This window comes from Acomys russatus, chromosome 1, assembly GCF_903995435.1.
Source record: "Acomys russatus chromosome 1, mAcoRus1.1, whole genome shotgun sequence".
Classification (NCBI taxonomy): domain Eukaryota; kingdom Metazoa; phylum Chordata; class Mammalia; order Rodentia; family Muridae; genus Acomys; species Acomys russatus.
The window spans coordinates 111,094,777-111,113,945 of NC_067137.1; the positions used below are offsets into that span (position 1 = coordinate 111,094,777).

General features: G+C 44.7%; 3 protein-coding genes across 5 annotated transcripts; 1 reads left to right on the forward strand and 2 right to left on the reverse strand.

Annotated features, from left to right (window-relative positions):
* Positions 1 to 1,344: 1,344 nt before the first annotated feature.
* Positions 1,345 to 2,421, reverse strand: Moap1 (modulator of apoptosis 1). The gene has a single exon (XM_051150742.1). The coding sequence runs from the start codon at positions 2,419 to 2,421 to the stop codon at positions 1,366 to 1,368; it is 1,056 nt and encodes a 351-aa protein (XP_051006699.1). The 3' UTR covers positions 1,345 to 1,365.
* On the reverse strand, positions 2,381 to 19,127 carry Gon7 (GON7 subunit of KEOPS complex). Of its 2 annotated transcripts, none has more exons than XM_051150776.1 (2): positions 18,850 to 19,124; positions 2,381 to 2,516 (listed from the first exon to the last, which is right to left on the reverse strand). In XM_051150776.1, exons 1-2 carry the CDS (start codon positions 19,052 to 19,054, stop codon positions 2,494 to 2,496), a joined length of 228 nt encoding a protein of 75 aa, XP_051006733.1. In that variant the 5' UTR covers positions 19,055 to 19,124; the 3' UTR covers positions 2,381 to 2,493. The 2 variants fall into 2 exon arrangements, with proteins under 2 accessions (XP_051006733.1, XP_051006741.1); XM_051150784.1 differs by lacking the exon at positions 2,381 to 2,516 and adding an exon at positions 14,327 to 14,421 and having other exon boundaries at positions 18,850 to 19,127.
* Lyset (lysosomal enzyme trafficking factor) lies at positions 2,779 to 4,242 on the forward strand. 2 transcript variants are annotated; one of them, XM_051150764.1, is made up of 2 exons: positions 2,779 to 2,905; positions 3,754 to 4,242. In XM_051150764.1, exon 2 carries the CDS (start codon positions 3,770 to 3,772, stop codon positions 4,163 to 4,165), a length of 396 nt encoding a protein of 131 aa, XP_051006721.1. In that variant the 5' UTR covers positions 2,779 to 2,905; positions 3,754 to 3,769; the 3' UTR covers positions 4,166 to 4,242. The 2 variants fall into 2 exon arrangements, with proteins under 2 accessions (XP_051006721.1, XP_051006711.1); XM_051150754.1 differs by lacking the exon at positions 2,779 to 2,905 and adding an exon at positions 3,014 to 3,327.
* Positions 19,128 to 19,169: the final 42 nt, after the last annotated feature.

Sequence of the window (19,169 nt, forward strand, 5' to 3'; positions counted from 1 at the left end):
AATGGTCTCTAAACCTACCCATAATAAAAAAGACCTGAGAGAAGGGCTGGTCACATTATCTGTAAAACCCCAGATATGTTACTTTTCTGTGCCTCGTCTTATTCATTAAATGGAAGGCGGGGACTTAGGCTTCTTGGAATGGAATGGTCTTCCGCTGGTACTCAGTCTCTGGCCAAGTACATGTCTAATGTCAGCTGTCAACCTTTAGGGCAGGAATTATCCTGTCAGGGTGCCATGTACAGGGAAGACAGGGTTTCTCTGCCTTGGCTGTCCTGGAACTTGTTCTGTAGACCAGGCTGGCCTCAAACTCACAGAGATCCACCTGCCTCTGCCTTCCAAGTGCTGGGATTAAAGGCACGTGCCACCATACCTGGTGGTATTTTGTTTTTTTTTTTTTCAAGACAGGGTTTCCTTGTGTAGCCTTGGCTGTCCTGGGCTCCCTTTGTAGACCAGGCTGGCCTTGAACTCACAGCAATCCACCTGCCTTTGCCTTCCCCAGTGCTTGCACCACCATTCCTGGCTTTTCAGGTGCGGGATTTATTAACAACCTTGTATCTACACAAAATGTGGTTTCTTACCACTGAGATGGCAAATGAGTGACAGTGTCTAGTATGTCTTAAACCACACAAACTCGGGCAGAATCACAGCTTTCAAGAGTCCACACGCCAGCAGGACCTGGTGACTCACACTGTTAATCCCAGCATTCAGGAGGCAGATCTCTGAGTTTTGACCCAGCTTGGGTCTACAGAGTGAGTTCTAGCACAGCCAGGGATACACAGAGAAATCTTGTCTCAAAAACAAAACTACTTTTGTTTTTTTGGTCTAAATGTAGTATCTTGGAACCTCAATGTGTAGAAAGAGCAAACACTTTATTGTTAGTGTTTTAAAGTTTATTCAGTTTTATGACACCAAGAAAACAATATTTAGAACCAGACACTTTGGCAACACATCAGATACATCACAAACCTAAGGACAGTGGCTGCAGAATTAACTTCAGCATTCAATTGTGCTTTTTGATTGCACAGAATCAATAACTGATTTATAAAAAGTGAAACCCTAAATATCTTAGCCAGCCTTGGCTTAGGGTCTTCAGCACAAATGTGGGCAGCACCTGAAAACTATTGATTACTGGTGACACAGTCACATATGACTATTAGGCTTGCATGTAAACTTTGTCTGGCTTACAGGAAATGACCTTTTGATTTAAGTAACAGTGTATGTCAGCAATACATCAGGAAGACATTCAGTGGGGTGAACAACATGACAGAGGGTAAGTACTGTGGCAGCACAAGGTGGGGACAGGCTAACCACAGCGGTGAGCTCCTGTCATGACTGCTCATGAACAGTCTCCTCGCTAGTCTTGGGTCAAGTTAAACACCCTTCTAATTCGGCCCGAAGGAGGACCTCTTCGTCTGCTGCCTCCTTATCCCTTATCAGTGTCAGTAACTGCAGCAAGCCCGGGGCTGGGCCACCCTCTGGCAGTCCAAGTTCCCTTCCAACTGACTTGTGGACCGCCCCAGCAATGACTTGGTCTAGACGGGTCTGATTCACAACTTCTTTCTCAATTGCTCCTTTCTTTACCAGTTTTTGTAATAGAGGCTCCAACCTTAGAACATAGGCAGACAGCTTTTCATCCTTCTTTTGGTAAGTGGTAAGATATTTGACCTGCAGCGCCCTAGGATTATCAATAATCCCAAATATTGTCTCAAGAGTCTTCAGGCATTCTGCAACTGTAATGAAAGGGTTGTTTATCTTGAGGACTCGAACAATTTCAAATGCTGGGCCTCTAAGGCTCTCTATCAACCGCCTTCTTTTCTCTACATCTGACACCTGCCATGTTTTCATTACCTGGGAAGTATGAAACATCCAAGATTCAAACTCTTCTTCACCTGGTCCCGGAGGATCCCTGCCTGAGAACACTCTCAGCCTTCTGTACCTCAGATACCGCAGGGTAGGCTTCAGAGCTTCATCTATCGTCTGTGCTACCATGGGGGCTCGCATTTCAGGGCTCGTGCCCTGGTCAAGGCTGCGTGGGCTATTTCGGTTCCCAAGAACTCTGGTCAATTCACTCATCGTCATTCCCTCTCCCTTTAAAAACTCACTCAATCTGCATAAAAACTCACTATCAGCATCAGGAGGCTTAAAGATCACTCTCCACACACCACCCTTTCCAGGTATCTCCTTGGGGACCAGAGCACTGTTAGCATCTACTGTAAGCCCGATCAAGGCTACATTCTTGTTTTCATCCCTCCTGAACATCCTCCCAAGCACTCTGTGTTCCCCTAGGGGAGCCAGGCCAGCCTGCAGGGCCTCCTCGATGTCTGCCAGTCCGCAGGTCGGAGGGATGCCGGCAACCAACAGCGCTTTCCGAGGGTTCATATCCATCCCTCGGCACCAGTCTTCTAAGAGTCTCAGTGTCATGGTGCCCAGGTTATGTAAACTGTAATTCGCTCTGGGCGCCGCCACTCACAGGGATGTGCGCGCTCCGTCTCTTTAAGCCGCAGAGGTCCAGGAGCCTGAGGAAACAGAGCACCCGCGTAAGTTACCAGTGTCCGAGTCCCGCCCTCCCGCCTCAGGTGCCCATAGACGACACGGAGCCAGCGGACCACTCGCCGCTATTGACCGGCCGCATGAAGTCGCGGCGAGGGCGTCTGACCTTTGCGGGCTTCAGGAGAGACCCGGGACCACGTGCTGAGCGCGGTAATGGGGGAGAGTGCCGGGAGGCCGCCTCACATGCCAACCGGGGAAACAGCCTCAGGCAACAGACAACCGCCTCAGTTGGAGGCGGCGCGGTGGAAACTGCCTGACGTCACCAGAGGCGGGTACCCGTTTCCGGCCCAAGGCGGAAGCTCTGACTGCAGCGGCATCCGGGACTGCGAGCGGGCGGGCCACTCAGGACAGGAAGGTGAGACCCGGGGTTGCTCAGCTTGGCTGTCAGGCTGGCCTGGCGCTCAGCTGGGAGCCGAACTCGGGGCTCTGCGGGCTAGCCCTGGCGCCGCCGCTCAGCCCGGGCTCGGCGGCGGGTGCTGTGGGAGGGGCGGGCCCGGCTGCCCCGAGGCCCCGGTGGCCAACTATCTCCAGCTGGCTGCCCCCGGCTGGGGCTCCAGAGGGCCACGGGGCCGCCGCCGCGTGACCAGCCATAGTCACGCTGAGCTTAATCACTACTGGCTCGTGCTCTCGCCGGCGGCGCTCACCTTCTCCGAACTCCGGGACCCAGAGGGTTTCTCTTAAGGTGGCTTGTTCTGAAATGCCAAAGGCACCTGACTATTCAGAACTGGGTGACTCTTGCACGCTTGCTGGGGGAGCAGGAAGATTTTCGGGACCACTGTAAGTGTTTGAAAGTTACTGTCTTAACTTGGGGGTTCCGACACTGGTTGATCCAGAAGGAACCCAGTGTTCATGCCTGAAGTAGTAGTGTTAAGCCAGAAAGCATTCCAACTGTCAAGTGCAATGTCCTGGGGGGAAACTAGGTGCTCTATTATCTGAAACGATGGTGTGCTGTGTCTACTCGCGGAAGATGTGATGATTCATTTACTCTGTGGGGTTCACATAAACAACAGCATTCTACTGAAACCAGTATTTTTACGTGCTCACAACTGTTATATAAAACCACCTGTTAAGTTGTTTACAGCTGTTATACCTTAAATATGCCCGTCCTTTTTAGAACTCTTGAACTTAAATCAAGTGCACTTGGAAAAGTTGCCATGGCAACATTACTAGACCCTAACTGTAGATTTTCTGTTTACATTGAAGGCACAGAGCATGGAGAATGATGAACTTCCGTCAGCGGATGGGATGGATTGGAGTGGGACTGTATTTGCTAGCAAGTGCAGCCGCGTTTTACTATGTTTTTGAAATCAATGAGACTTACAACAGGCTGGCTCTGGAACACATTCAGCAGCACCCCGAAGAGCCTCGGGAAGGAACCACATGGACACACTCTTTGAAAGTTCGATTACTTTCCTTGCCCTTTTGGTTGTGGACAGTTATTTTTTTGATACCATATTTACAGATGTTTTTGTTTCTTTATTCTTGCACGAGAGCGGATCCCAAAACGGTGGGCTACTGTATCATCCCCATATGCTTGGCAGTCATCTGCAATCGCCATCAGGCGTTTGTCAAGGCTTCTAATCAGATCAGCAGACTGCAGCTGATTGACACATAAAAACAGTCACCGTTTCCCCCACTTATTACAAGACTGCCAGTACTGTATGGAGGCTGACCACAAGACTTTACAGATCTCAGGAAGTTGTGGTGGAACAGACAAAAAAAAAAAAAAAAAAAAAAAAGTGACAAGAGGACCACATATTTATTTGAATAATGACTTTTTAGGTAAAGCCTGAGATACAGTTCTACAGAATCATGTTGATGACTTCAGATTTTGCAAGTAAAATAGTGGCTTGTTATTTGCAGTCTTTAGAAACTTGAATAAGTACCTGAATTTTTATTTCTATGTGCAACATAGTATGATTCAGAAAATTTTCCGTTGGGGAAAACAATGAATATTTCCATTGTATTAAGTGTAAAAAGGTCTGACCATGATCATAAAATTTAAATTTTATACAATTACTTTGCTTGCTTTAAGATTCTTCAGACACTAATTCACCCTTCTGGAACCTCTGCTTGCTCAGCACCAGTTTACAAGGGACTGGCATTAACCACCTTTCTTTTCAGTTTGTTTTGTTTGAGGTGGGATAGGGCGTAAGGGAGAGAGCAGGAGACCCACCCAGGCCTTTTGTGTGCTTTTTGTTTTGTTTTTTCAGCACAGGGTTTCTCTGTGTGCCCTGGCTTTCTTGGAACTTGGCTCTTTAGACCAGGCTGGCTTCAAACTCTGCCCGCTACCGCCTCTACCTCCCGGGTGCTGGGCTTGTGGCACCACCAAACTGTGCCTCTTGTACCCTTAGCTCTGCCTTACATTCCCAGCCATGAGAATGGCGACTTAATACACAGAAGTTGTTCTTTGTTGGGATGATGGCTACCTAAGCCACTAATCTATAGGTCTTTAAAAAAAATTTGTAGGAAGTAAACAGATTAAATGGTTGAAAGTCTAGAAATAACACACCCCCTCGATATCAGCACAGGTCACTGATGAGAGACTGTTCTTCTGGGAGAGATCAGGGCTTACAGTGATGGTAAAACTAAAGCACGTCACACTATTTTAGGAGCCATGAGCTTTTGGCTCACTACTTTTAAGCTACAGTAACCCTATGAGATAGGAGCACTTTAACCTGATGCCAGTGTCTCAACACTGACACAACCATTTATCTGTATGTACTGCTTACCAGAAAGGAAAATGAGTATTAGTGAAAGTCTTTTCTTAAAAAAAAAAAAAAAAAAAAAAAAAGGTCTTTTCTTGACCTACTAGCTTTCTGTGGTGCTAGAGATCAAACTCAGGTCCTTGCAACATGTTAGTCAACGCTCAACCACTGTGCCATACATAACCCTAGTCTTACAAGTTTTTCAGGAACCTGACTTCATGTTGTATTTGAGTAGAGGCTAAGATTTCCTTGGCAGATGTTAACCTTTTGTTGTTGAGACATTTCTGGCTGTCCTGGAACTTACTGCATATACCACGTTGGCCTTGAACTCAGATTCCCCTCCCCACCTCCCAGAGTTTGGGCACTAAAGGAACGGTGTGCCTGTGATACCATGCCAGGCTCAAACTTTTTTTTTTTTTTTTTAAAGACAAGACTCATTTTTTGTAGACCAGGCTGGACTACGAACTCAGTGATCCTCCTGCCTCTGCTTCCCTGAAAACTGGGATTAAAGGCATGCCCCACTATGCCTGGCTCAAAATTTAATCTTAAAAGACTAAACTATCTCAAAAGGATCATAATTACTGTATAAACTCTTGAGTGTGGCCTACACCTTTGATCCCAGCAGCTGGGAGGCAGAGGTAGGCAGAAGTCTGAGTTCAAGGTTGGCCTGGTCTACAAAGAATGTTCTAGAACAGCCAGGGCTACTGAGAAAGACCCTTTCTCAAAAAACCAAAAACTCAGATTAGTTGCTGGAAAAACATCTTTTGCTGTAATATATTCAGTAGTCCAGAGACACAGCTTGACATACTTCTGTTGAATCAGTTGTATCTTTTGAATACTATTAGTATGCACGCTACAGAATTTTTTTGATTTTTGAGTCAGGGTTTCCCTGTGTAGCCCTGGCTGTCCTGGGCTCACTTTGTAGACCAGGCTGGCCTTTTCCTCACTGTGATCTACCTGCCTCTGCCTCCCAAGCTAAGATTAACCTGTCCATGGACAGGACAAGTAACTAGGAAAGCCTTTTTTTTTTTTCCTTTGAGTAGTCCTGACTTTTCTGGAACTTGCTCTGTGGACCAGGATGGCCTCAAACTTACAGAAATCCACCTGCCTCTGCCTCTCCAGTGCTGAGATTAAAGAAGTGTACCACCACCACTGGCTAGAAAAGACATGTTAAACAGAAGACCTATAGGCAAGGTGTACTGGCACATACCTGTAATCCAGCACTCTGAGCCCAGTCAGGACAGTGAGCGCTATATAGTAAAACCATGCCTCAAAATAACAGAAACCATAAGAACCAAGATTTGAATCCAGGACATCTGGCTTCAGATCCCATCTCTGTACTTACAGAAAAATTAGTGTTTTCTTTTTCATTAGTATTAAAGCAGTAATATTTATTTATTTATTTATTTATAAGACAGGGTTTCTCTGTGTAGCTCTGACTGCCCTGGAACTCTGTACACTAGGCTAGCTCTGAACTCAAGAGATCCAACTGTTTCTGCAGAGATTAAAGGCATTTCCAAATGTAATTAATTATTAATGCTTAGCTTACAAGGTAAATCTACTCTCAAGTTATTATTTATTTCTGTGTGTGTACTATGTGAGGTCAGGTGTCATAGTGTTTATGCGGAGGGCAGAGGACAGCCATGGGTGTGTTTTCTCTGTTGTTCTCCACTTAGGTTTTAGAGACAGGGTCTAGTCTCTCGCTGGACTGGAACTTACTAAGTAGCCAGGCTGCTCAGCCAGTGAGGCCTAGAGATCTCAGTCTCCACTGGACTAAATAGCCTGTGCCCCTTCCCCCTAACAAAAACAAAAATGTAGGTTTTTGCAAACAAGCAAATCTGCAAGCACTTTTCCAACAGAGCTATTGTCATTTTATTTGCAGTCCTACTTGAAATGAAACAACCCATTTCAAGTTTTTCATTGAAATACTTTATTCTTTCAAAAGGGCAGGCACAGAAAATTAACTATAGAAATGTTTATGGTACTTTCTTCACTATTACACATTTTGACTTAGCTGTTACTAATTTTATAAAGTAAAAATCCCCTGAAGTATAGAGTCTGATTCTATTTTACAGTCTTAAAGCTTTTCTTTGGTAGAGTCATGAGATAAAGTGACCACATGAGTAAGTCACTGCTCCTGTGAAACAAACACAAATGTCTGTCTGGCATGGATAGTGTTAGGCTTTTCTGAAATACCAGTGTTAACGACTTAGTATTTTCAGTCCCCAAAGTCCTGGCAGAAGCAATTACTGTGATACTTCATTATTCATTCTTTCATCAAGTATGCATCATTATGTTACGAACCCTCTGGAATATAAAGTCCTAGATAGCTTTGGACTGTGGTTGGAAATCACTATGCAGTTACTATTTCTTTTGGTGTAAGGTGGTGGGGAAAAAAACCCAAACTACACATATAAGTAATGTCAAGGTCCATGGAGGCGGGCCCCAGATCATTTTGTCTTAAACACTTTTCAGATGCTCCCACCAGGGTTTAAAGAAGTGGTCCATGGTGGTTTAAGGTAGCATTTACTGAGGATTCAAGTGTTGGAGCTGTGTTTATCTTTGGAACATTATCAGCAAATGCTCTGTAGAAATCCACTTGAGCCACCTGCAATTCTGTCTACATTTGCTGATACTGGATCCTCCCTGGGGTGTTCTGAACATGCTTCTCTCTTTTGCTTCCCATCTGCTAAAGTTGCTCAGTTTTGCCAGCAAGTCCACAGAGTACTGGTGATGAACACTGAACCCAACCACCAGGTCTGGATTCTTGAGTTCCTTTCTGAAGAGTTTGACACTGCATCCTTGACATGTGTTCTCCAATTGGTTTTGGGTCAGCACCATCTAGTTATGGATGGTCCTTATTTGTCTTCTCATTCAGCAGCCATGAACCAAGAGGGGCAGCCACATGTGACCAGTCGCTGCATGTCTTCAGTGGCCTCGTTCTAGATAATTCCCTGGTTTTTCTTCTTCCTCATAGCTGCTTACTGCTTCTATGAGGAATTTTCCTAGGGGATCTCCTCCAGCTCTGGGTTGGTGTGCCCCAGTTCTTCTTAGGCTTTCTGTCCTCTCATCCAGTCTTGTGGTTTTAAGTACCCTTTTCTAGAGTTTCACTTGAATATCTACTGCCTACTTGTTTTTGCTTTCTGAAGTGGAATCTCAGTAGGTTATCCTGGATGGTCTTGAACTTGATCCTCTTGCTTAAACCTCCCAAGCAGCTGGGTTCACTTGCATGCAATCACAACACTTGGCTTCACTTCACTCACTGCTTGCTTACACTTCATTATTTTACTAGCAGGCGCATGAAAATTAACCATTCTAAAAGCAAACTGCCAGTGTTAACCCATCAAAACCTGTTTCAAGTCTAGGACCACTGGTGCCTTATGCCTGCAATCCCAGCATTTCAGAAGAGGCAAGAGGGTCAGAATTCAAGGACAACTTTATCTACAAGTCAAGCTCAAGGCTCCATCTTGGGTAGGGCATGGTGGTGCAGGCCTTATTTTCCAGCACCTAAGAGGCAGGGCAGGCAGGTCTGAGGTAGGCCAGCCTGCCACATAAAGAAAAGTCCTAGATGAGCACCCCATACCTCTGTGCCATTCCTTACGACTCTTTCTGCTCAATTCTACTCCAGCCACAGAGTCCTATTTTTTCCTTTTCTGAAAGTCTCACACTGCAACTCAGGGTGGCCTTAAATTTAGGCCTTTCCTGCCTCCGTCTCCAGAGCACTGAGATTACAGACACGTGCTTCCTGTGGGACTCCATGGATCTTGGTTTTGGAACATCTCAGAAATTTCTGACTCAGTCCATCTGTGCTTTCTCCAAACTACGGCTCAAATGTCACCTTAGTGAGACTCTCTGACTACCTATTGAAAGCAAATATTCTAGTGTTACTTTTTCCCACAGCACTTACCTATCCTCACATGATCACATGTACATTTCCTCAAAATCTTGGATTTTTTTTGGTCATGTACACTTACAACAATAACTAGCACACAGTAGGTGCTCAGTCTTTATGAACGTATACTTCTCTTGCTATACTGTAAAAAACACAATCTAGTTCACTCTAGAGAACAAAACCAAAAGCTATTATTTACTATTAAGCCTGTGACATAATCTATCTTTTTTTTTTTGGTTTTTCGAGACAGGGTTTCTCTGTGTAGCCTTGGCCATCCTGGACTCACTTTGTAGACCAGGCTGGCCTCGAACTCACAGCGATCCACCTGCCTCTGCCTCCCGAGTGCTGGGATTAAAGGCGTGCGCCACCACGCCCGGCAACATAATCTATCTTGTGTTCCAGTTTAATCCGACTCTTTCAGGTCTCAAGATTTGTGATGTTTTCTTCAAAGCCAAGATTTAAACTGTTCTTCAATGTATCTTTGTTACATCAGTTGTTTTAGAATTTTCCTTATTGGTGTTGAGAAAAACACATACAAGGTTTTTTATTAAACGGTTGGCTAGAGCTCTCAGTAAATGTTTCTTTATGAAAATTCTAGTTTCCTAAGCCACCCAACAGGCTCTTAGAACTACATAACACAATTGCAGTCACTGCTGTTCAAGACAGTACTGTGGATCCAGAAAACACTCATAAACAGCTTCCATCTCCATCAGACTTTTGTCTCGAGTAAATTTCTCTTCACAACTATATTCCAGTAGCTTGTTGACATCCCAATGTGAGCTGCTACCGTTTTTGTTTGGGGACAGGGTTTCTCTGTAGCCTTGGCTGTCCTGGACTTCTCTGTACAGCAGGCTGGCCATAGAAGGGTGTCCTTGTATGCATGCTGCTGCTTTCATTGTTCAGGTTTCAATTTAAATATCTTCTCCAGGGTGTATTTAAGTTTTTCTTTTGTTTTTTCAAGACAGGGTTTCTTTGTGTAGCCTTGGCTGTCCAACCTTGGCTGGACTACTTTTGTAGTCCAGGCTGTCCTGGAACTCACAGAGATCCGCCAGCCATTGCCTCCCGAGTGCTGGGATTAAAGGCATGCACCACCACTCCCGGCTAACTTTTTCTGGAGAAGGCCTGTGCCCCTTCTCCCCCTTGCAACTTCCATAAAGGTTAGTAGAACTGGGCCAGATATGGAATAGGGTACCATCAACTAAGGAAGAATAGAGGTTCTCAACTGATACATATGTCTAGGCTTAACTTTGAAAACAATTGTTTTAAACCACATACTTATCTTCTAAGTATAAGAATGTCATAAAAAGTCGGGTGTGGTGGCACACCACTTCAGGAAGCAAAGGCAGGTGATCTCTCTGAGTTCGAGGCCAGCTTGGTCTACAAAGTGAGTCCAGAACAGCCAAGGCTACACAGCGAAACAAACCCCGTCTGGAAAAAAAAAAACCAAGATAAGAGACCTCTCTAGCAAGAAGTCCTTGTTTCACCTTTTAGATTATTCATCTGAGGTTCCTGATAAGCTTATTTTTAGGTAGAAATGTGAGGGTTGACAGTCCTGTACAAAAGTAAAAAGCTGGCGCTGTTTCAAAAGGTAGCACTGTTCTGCTTGCATCGGGCCAACGTTAGCAGTAAGAGTCCTAGAATGAGCATTAAAACCAAATGAAAGATTCGGGCCGGGTGTGGTAGCACACTACACACACCTTTAATCCCAGCACGTGGGAGGCAGAGGCAGGCAGATCGCTGAGTTAGAGGCCAGCCTGGTCTGTCGAGGGCAGTCAGGGTGACAGAGAAACCCTGTCTTGAAACTGCCCCCCCAAAAGACTCATCAAACCTACAGCCAGAACCTCAAAACATTATGAGCACAAACACTATATTGAAATGTTTTTATAATACATTCACTAAACAAAGGAGAAAATATACTTCAGGAGCAAGTTAACTATTAACTTAAATTTTTTATTTTACCCTGCATGAATATCTGTGCACCAATATAAGGGAGTCAGGTCCCTCGGGCTGGAGTTACAGAGGGTTGTGAGCTGCCATATGGATGTTGGGAATCGAACCCAGGTCCTCTGTAAGAGCAGCCAGTGCACCGCCACGCCAGCAAAATATACTATATACAGGCAAGTATTTTTTCCTTACAGATTATATAAATCTAGAATTATAAGTTAATGATTGAATATTAGAAACATAGGGGTTTTTGTTTTTTGTTTGGTTTTACTTGACACAGTTTCTGTGTAGGCTTGGCTGTCCTGGACTTGCTTTATAGACCATGCTGGCCTCGAACTCACATCGATCCACCTGCCTCTGCCTCCTGAGTGCTGGGATTAAAGGTGTGCGCTACCACCGCCCGGCTAGAAACATAGTTAAACAAGTAAGACTGTCTGGCCATTGGTAATTTTTACTAGTTGAAATTGTTTGAGTTACCTAAGAGTGCTTAGTGAATGCTCAAAGCAAAACATTTAAAAAAGTAAAGTGGAGGGGTGTGGTGGCACACATGTCTTTAATCTTAGCACTCAGGAGGCAGAGGCTGTTGAATTTTTTGAGGCTAGTCTGGTCTACAAAAAAGTTCCAGGACAGGCAAGGCTGTTACACAGAGAAACCCTGTCTCGAACAACCAAAAAGGTAACGTGTTTAAACTGAATGTTTTTAGTAACATCATCTGTCATTTTAGGTATTAGAATATACAATCTGCAGCTGTGCATGTTAGCCCACATAATCAGGAGGCTGAGGCAGATCTTCATGAGTTTGAGGCCAGCCTGGTCTAAAGAACAAGGGAACAAGTTCCAGGCTAGCTGGGCTATTTATATGGGTGAGACCCTGTCTTTAAAAAAAAAAAAAAAAAGAGCTGGGCAGTGGTGGCGGATGCCTTTAATCCCAGCATTCAGGAGGCAGAGGCAGGAGGATCTCTGTGAGTTCAAGGCCAGCCTTGTCTACAGAGAGAGAGAGAGAGAGAGAGAGAGAGAGAGAGAGAGAGAGAGAGAGAGAGAGAGAGAGAGAGAGAGAGAGAGAGAGAGAGAGAGAGAGAGAGAGAGAGAGAGAGAGAGAGTGTGAGAGTGTTCCAGGACATCTAGAGCTGTTATACAGAGAAACCCTGTCTTAGGGGTGAGTGGGTGGGAAGCAAGCCAGGCAGTGGGGTGGTGGTGCACCTCTTTAATCCCAGCATTTAGGAGGTAGACTTCTGTGAGTTTGAGGCCAGTCTAATCTATAGAGCAAGTTCCAGGTCAGCCAGAGCAAAACAACCCCCCCACCCAAACACAGAGCAAATATTCTACCACAGAACCCATTCCCAGCACTAAAACTGTTTTCATTTTCCTTAACTTGTGCATGTTAGATAAGTATTCTACCACTGAGGTATAAACCCCAGCCTCAAAAGCTGTATTTGTAAACTAGTGTAAAGATCGATTAATCTCTGAACTCATGATGATTTATTACATCTAATAATCTATGAGGTCCAGAATATATCTGTAATCTCAGCATCCAAGAGGTAGAGAGCAGAAAGATCACAGATTTGAGAGAAGGCTGGAATACATTCAGCGAGTTCAAAAACAACTTTACCACACGGCAAGACCTTGTCTCAAAACAGAAAACCAGGCATGGCTGTGTATACCTGTGATCTGCAATACTAAGAAGTAAGATACTGCAAATTCAAAGCCAGCCAAGTTACGTAGCAGATTCCAGGCCACTCTAGGCCACAAGACCTCGTCTCAAAATAGAATATATTATAGTTAAAAGAATTATTCTAATTTCATTAGATACAGTTTACATTTTAACTGTTAAAATCAGGGAAGTTAAAAATTCCACTTTAGGGCTGGAGAGATGGCTCAGAGGTTAAGAGCACTGACTGCTCTTCCAGAGGTCCTGAGTTCAATTCCCAGCTACCACATGGTGTCTCACAACCATCTGATGCCCTCTTTTGGTGTGCAGGCATACATGCAGGCAGAACACTCTATACATAATAAATATATTTTTAAAAATCCACGTTGGTTCTACTTTTTTTTTTTTTTTCGAGACAGGGTCTCTCTGTGTTAGCCTTGGCTGTCCTGGACTCACTTTGTAGACCAGGCTGGCCTCGAACTCACAGGGATCCACCTGCCTCTGCCTCCTGAGTGCTGGGATTAAAGGTGTGCGCTACCACTGCCCAGCTGGTTCTACTTATAAACAGTAGAAAAGGAACACACACAATATATTTTAGGAATATATATGTTTTTGTGTTTTGAGACAGGGCTTCTCTGTGTAGCTTTGGCTGTGCTGGACTAGCTTTGCAGACTAGGCTGGCCTCAAACTCACAGCAATCCACCTGCCTCTGCCTCTGCTGGGATTAAAGGCGTGCGCCACCACCTAGGAATGAAAAAAAAAATGTATGTATATATAATTTATTTTTATGTGCATTGGTGTTTTGCCTGCATGTCTGTTTGTGTGAGGGTGTCAGATCTCGGAGTTACACACAGTTGTGAGCTGCCATGTGGATACTAGGAATTGAACCCCAGTTCTCTGGAAGAGCAGACAGTGCTCCTAACCATCTTTCCAGTCCCAGGACTTTATATTTTTAAACTATTTTACAGTTCCCCTTTGACTAAATTAAAAATATGGGCACAGAAAATATCTAAATTGCAGCCAATGTGTTTTATTGACTTGGGCCTCACATCGATACTTACACAGATGTATACATACAGAACAACACATTCCTTTTGTCAACTCAAATATTGCCTACGAACACGATAAGCAGTTTTTATAAACACTAAAAGATTGGGACAAACGCCATTTGATTCAATGATCATTTTAAAAGAGAAAAACAAACAAAAATTCATTTGTCAATTTAGAGTTCATCTACTATGAATCGTTCCATTTTATTTTAGGATGAGAAAACAAGACTTCATTCCCAAACATTTCTTGTACTTTTCTCTGTTAGAAACAAGAAAGTTTTTTCTATGACAAACTTGCTCCAATGAAATAAAAGAAATGAGTCCCCCAGCTAGCGCATAAGTCTTCTGTAAGTACTAGCATGTGATAAAACAGCAATGTTCTGCTGTCTTGGCTTTATTTTTGGCAAGGTCTTGACGCAGCACAAGCTAGCTTCCAACTTTCGATCCTGCTGCCTCAGCCCCTGAAGTAGCTGGAATCACACATGTACAACAGCTCACTCAACTTAGCCGCAGTCTTAATTTCATAAAAACTACTGTTAAGATGTTGGTTTGGGTCGCTTTGCAGATGGTCCATCTGAGTGAGTTCTGCTACCAATGTTATTTTCATCTTCTGCATCATCTTCGCCATCACCTTTTAAAATAAATGTTTGTGTGATTTTATGTTTAGTGGATGAAGGAAATATAGATAGGTAAAGTGATTGGTATGAGACCATTTCTCTTTGGAGACTAAAAAACCATGCATATCTTACATCTTTTAAACTCCAGGAGACAGTAGGACAGCTCACTGGAGAAAAGTAAGTGCAGTACAAGTTTGGTGATCTGAGTTCAATCCCTGGAACCCATGTAAGGTGGAGGATAGAACCAATTCTACATATGTAACATGCTACCCACAAACACATAAATGAATTTTTTAAAACTTCAGGCATTTTTTAGGCCTTTAATCTCAACAAATAGGAGAAGAGACATGCAGACCTCTGTAAATTCAAGGCCATCCTGATCTACATAATAAATTTCCAGGGGAGCCAGGGCCACATACTGAGACCATGTCTCAAAAACAAAGTATACAGCTTTCATCACAGCACTTGGAAGGAAGCAGCAGGCAGATGTCTATCTATGAGTTTGAGACCAGTCTACAATAGTGAGTTCTAGTATAGCCTGGGCTACATACGAGGCTCTGTGTAGTGGTTTCAATAGGTTTGGCCCCCATAGACTCATGTGTTTGAATGCTTGGCTCGTGGGGAGTGGCGCTGTTAGGAGGTGTGGCCTTGTTGGAGGAAGTGTGTCACTCTGGAGGCAGGCTTTGAGGTCTTATACATACTCAAGCCATGCACAGTGGGACAGTTTTCTTCTGCTGCGTGCGGTAGAACTCTCAGCTCCACTAGAACCATGTCGCCTGCATCCTGCCATGCTTCCTGCCATGGTGGCAGTGGACTAAACCTCTGAAACTGTAAGCCAGCCCCAAAGAAATGTTTTCCTTTATAAGAGTTGCCTTGGTCATGTGTCTCTTCATAGCAATGAGACACTAACTAAAAAATGGGTGTGGTGGCATATGCCTTTAATCTCAGCACTCAGGAAGCAGAGGCAGAGGAAGGGTGATCTCTGAGTTCAAGGCCAGCCTGATCTAACAAAGTGAATCCAGGACAGCCAGGGCTGTTACAGAGAAACCCTGTCTGAAAAAACAAAAAACCCCCAACCAACCAACCCCCCAAAACTAAACAAAAAACAAAAACAAACAAACAAAAACCCAACAACCCCCCCATCATAACGAAGGCACCTCAAATGCACCACTACCTTCATGAATTTTAGAATTAAAAACCTATCTTTCCTATCACTTATTTTTGGAGATTTAACTCATTCTCCATACAACTCACTCCTGTTTAGACACACTTCAGTTGGTAGTTTTCAACAGTCACTTGCTTATCTAACCTTCACTATGGAGTCTGAAATATGTTCATTACTTCCAAAAGATGCTCCATAGCCACAAACAGCCACTCTCTGTTCCTTTCATTCTTACAACTGCTAATTTCCTTTCAACCCCTATGGATTTGCTCTTTTGGACATCTCATAAATGGAAACCCAGAGTGGGTAGCCATTGTGTCTGACTTGTTTTAGGATTCTTTACTGTTGTAGCATGTACCCACACTTCAATCCTTTGTGTGTATGATATACATGTAGATACTACAGTGCACACAGAGGTCACACACTTAGTATAGGCTTTTCTCTTCCACTCACTGCGGGGCACTAGGATTCCAGGCACATGGTGTTACGTGGGTGCTGGGGAGTCAAACTCAAGTCCTCACGTCTGCAGAGCTAGCTTTACCCACTGAACAATCTGCCCAGCCCAACACTTCATTCTACACAATGACTGTTACTCAACAACTAAAAGAATTCATACACTCTGCTCGGGTGATGGGCACGTGTAATATTCCCACTCTACAGCTATTAATGAACAGTGCTGCTACCATCAATGCATTGAGTTTTGGTATAAACACCTCCAGTTAACTCTGGAGAACTCATGTGTAACTTGGGGTAGTATGGTCAAGTTTTTGAGAAACTCTAAAGTGGACATACCATTTTACACTTCCACCAACAATGGCCTCTGACTTCTTGGTTGTCAGCTTGTATAGGCCATGTGAAAAGATATGAAAGGAGGCTTTTGCTTTTTGCCTGCTTGCCCTCACTCTGACTAGCAACCTCACCTATCCTGTTCCTGAGTTGCTTGAGATGTCCCTTTGCTGGTGCGAGAACCTACTTCTTTTTCTTTTCTTTCTTTCTTTCTTTTTGGTTTTTCGAGACAGAGTTTCTCTGTGAGGCCTTGGCTATTCTGGACTCGCTTTGTAGACCAGGCTGGCCTCGAACTTACAGTTATCCACCTGCCTCTGTCTCCCAAGTGCTGGGATTAAAGGCACGTGCCATCACCACTCAGCTAGAACCTATTTCTTTGGGATGCCAACGTACTGAAAACTGGCAGCTCTCTAAGACTTTTCTGGGACTCCAGCGCCAAATTGGGACTATTGAGACATCCAGTCTTATGGACTGAACAATTACCGGATCCTTGGCCTTTCTTTCTGTTGGACTACTCAAACCACAAGCTGTAAGGCATACACGAGCGTGCGCGCGTGCACGCACACACACACATACACAAATTCTGCTCCTTTAGAGAACCTTAATATACCTAGCCAATACCTTTTATTATTCTTTTTAATGACAACCAATAGCTATATTATAAAGAATAGGGAAAGCCGGGCATGGTGGCGCACGCCTTTAATCCCAGCACTTGGGAGGCAGAGGCGGGCGGATCGCTGAGAGTTCGAGGCCAGCCTGGTCTATAAAGTGAGTCCAGGACAGCCAAGGCTAACACAGAGAGACTCTGTCTTGAAAAACCAAAAAACAAACAAACCAAAAAACAAACAAACCAAAAAACAACAACAACAACAACAAAAAAGAATAGGGGAGTACAGTTTAGCACCCCTCTGCAGAAGAAATGACAGCTCAGGACAATAAAATATCTATTTTGGTGTTCAAAATTAAAAATGTGTCGTAGCACATTTCTTTAATCCCTGCACTGAGGCAGAGGCAGGCAGATCTCTGCAAATCCAAAACTGGGCTGATTTAAGTTATATGGTGACACTGTCTACAAAATAATTTGGGGCTGGAGAGATGGCTTAGTTGTTTAAGAGCACTGCCTATTTCTTCTTGGCATGCACATGGCTCTCAACTATCTGTAATTCCGGTTCCAGGGGATTTGATGCCCTCTTCTGGCCTCCAAAGATATTGTATACGGGTGTGGGCCAACATCCATCTTTTAAGCAAACAAAACAAAACAAAACAAAACAAAACAAAACAAAAAACCAAAACCTAACAGTTAATTTCTACAACAGTATGGGGTGAAAGAAAGAGCCTGAGGAAGGAAAGGGCTGTGGCGCTCTCGGACATGACATGGCCTTTACACTCTGGCAGCAGCTGTGGTTACCTGCACAAGATGGCAACTTCAACATTCCATCACGGAAGAGGAAGGAGCTCATGAGGTCCCACCCATCCCAGAGAAGCCTCTGGTAGTTAATCGTTACTGGGGAGAGTCTAGTTGTTTTCTTCAGTGGTGTACTTACTGCTGAGTGGCCCATGTTCTGGTTAATAACCTCCCACTCATGCCCATACAAACAACCTTAAATAAACTCAGTGAATGACAACAAAAGAAAGGCAGGAAAAACCGGGCCTGGTGGTGCACCCCTTTAATCCCAGCACTCGGGAGGCAGAGGCAGATGGATCCCAGTAAATTCAAGGCCAACCTGGTCTACAAAGTGAGTCTAGGACAGGCAGGGTTGTTTACACAGAGAAACCCTATCTCTAAAAAAACACAGAAAAACAAAAACAAAGAAAGGTAGTTAAGAAAGAAGGTGAGGGGCCCTGTTGGGACGTGGTTCAGCAGGGGATGGAAGGAGAAAATGACCACGATGCATTACATATGCATATGAAATATAATTACATAATGTATGTATGAAACAACCAATTGACTAAAAAATACCAAAAAGCAAAACCAAAAAACCCTTTTCCTTTCAAAACAGTACTTACAAAACTGAGACACCAGAAAGGAGCCTCTGAGGATTAAGACTCCCTAAAACAAAGTTTGCTTCGATCATCTGAAGCTGTTCGCATTCTGTCAAACGTGTTTCTCTAATTTCACACCTGATACACCTCCTTTTCCTCTTTCAACACCCAGCTCCATCCTCCCTCCCTCCCTCCCTTCGGCCTTCCTGCCAGCTAGCAATGGTTACCGACAGCCACTCTCCAGTCATCCACCAGCAGGTCCGTCTATGGCAAACCTCTGCGTCCTACAGGAGCATAAGAGTCGAGCACACGTCGCTAGCCCAACGCTCGCCACGCCTTTTTGGTGATATAAATGAAAAGTCGCGGAAACAGGAGGGGTGGGAGGATCAGACAAAGAGGGCAGAGAGGGCTAGCGATTCCTCCGGCCCCAGGTAGGCTTTCTCAAGGCTGCCCTTCATTTCATACAGCCGGTCCCAGCCAGAGTCTCCCCGCGCCCCGCCCCCGCGCTCACCATCCAAAGCGTCGTCCGGATCTGCCGCCATGCCCTGCGCATCCTGCTCCACTAGGGACCCGAAGAACTCGGCTACCAACTCCTTCATCTGGGCCACGCCCGCAGCCAAGCTCTGGAGAGGGTCCGCGTCGCCCGACGCCTCACAGGACACTTGAAGCCGTCGCGACTCCCCGTCACAGCCGACGTACTCGCCCGAAAGCTCCATGGCGACCGCTGAGCTTCAACAGCGCGCCAGACAATCGCCACCCGGAAGCGGAAGCCGGTCCGCGGCCGGGGCGGGCGGGAAAGGAGAGTAAAAGGAATGACTTCCGATTCCTGGG

Coding starts and splice junctions, on each gene's coding strand:
- Moap1 (XM_051150742.1), bottom strand. CDS start 2,421: ATGACACTGAGACTCTTAGAAGACTGGTGCCGAGGGATGGATATGAAC.
- Lyset (XM_051150754.1), top strand. CDS start 3,248: ATGCCAAAGGCACCTGACTATTCAGAACTGGGTGACTCTTGCACGCTT. Junction 3,328..3,753: donor GGAAGATTTTCGGGACCACT/GTAAGTGTTTGA, acceptor TTTACATTGAAG/GCACAGAGCATGGAGAATGA.
- Gon7 (XM_051150784.1), bottom strand. CDS start 19,054: ATGGAGCTTTCGGGCGAGTACGTCGGCTGTGACGGGGAGTCGCGACGG. Junction 14,422..18,849: donor TCCGGACGACGCTTTGGATG/GTGAGCGCGGGG, acceptor TTATTTTAAAAG/GTGATGGCGAAGATGATGCA.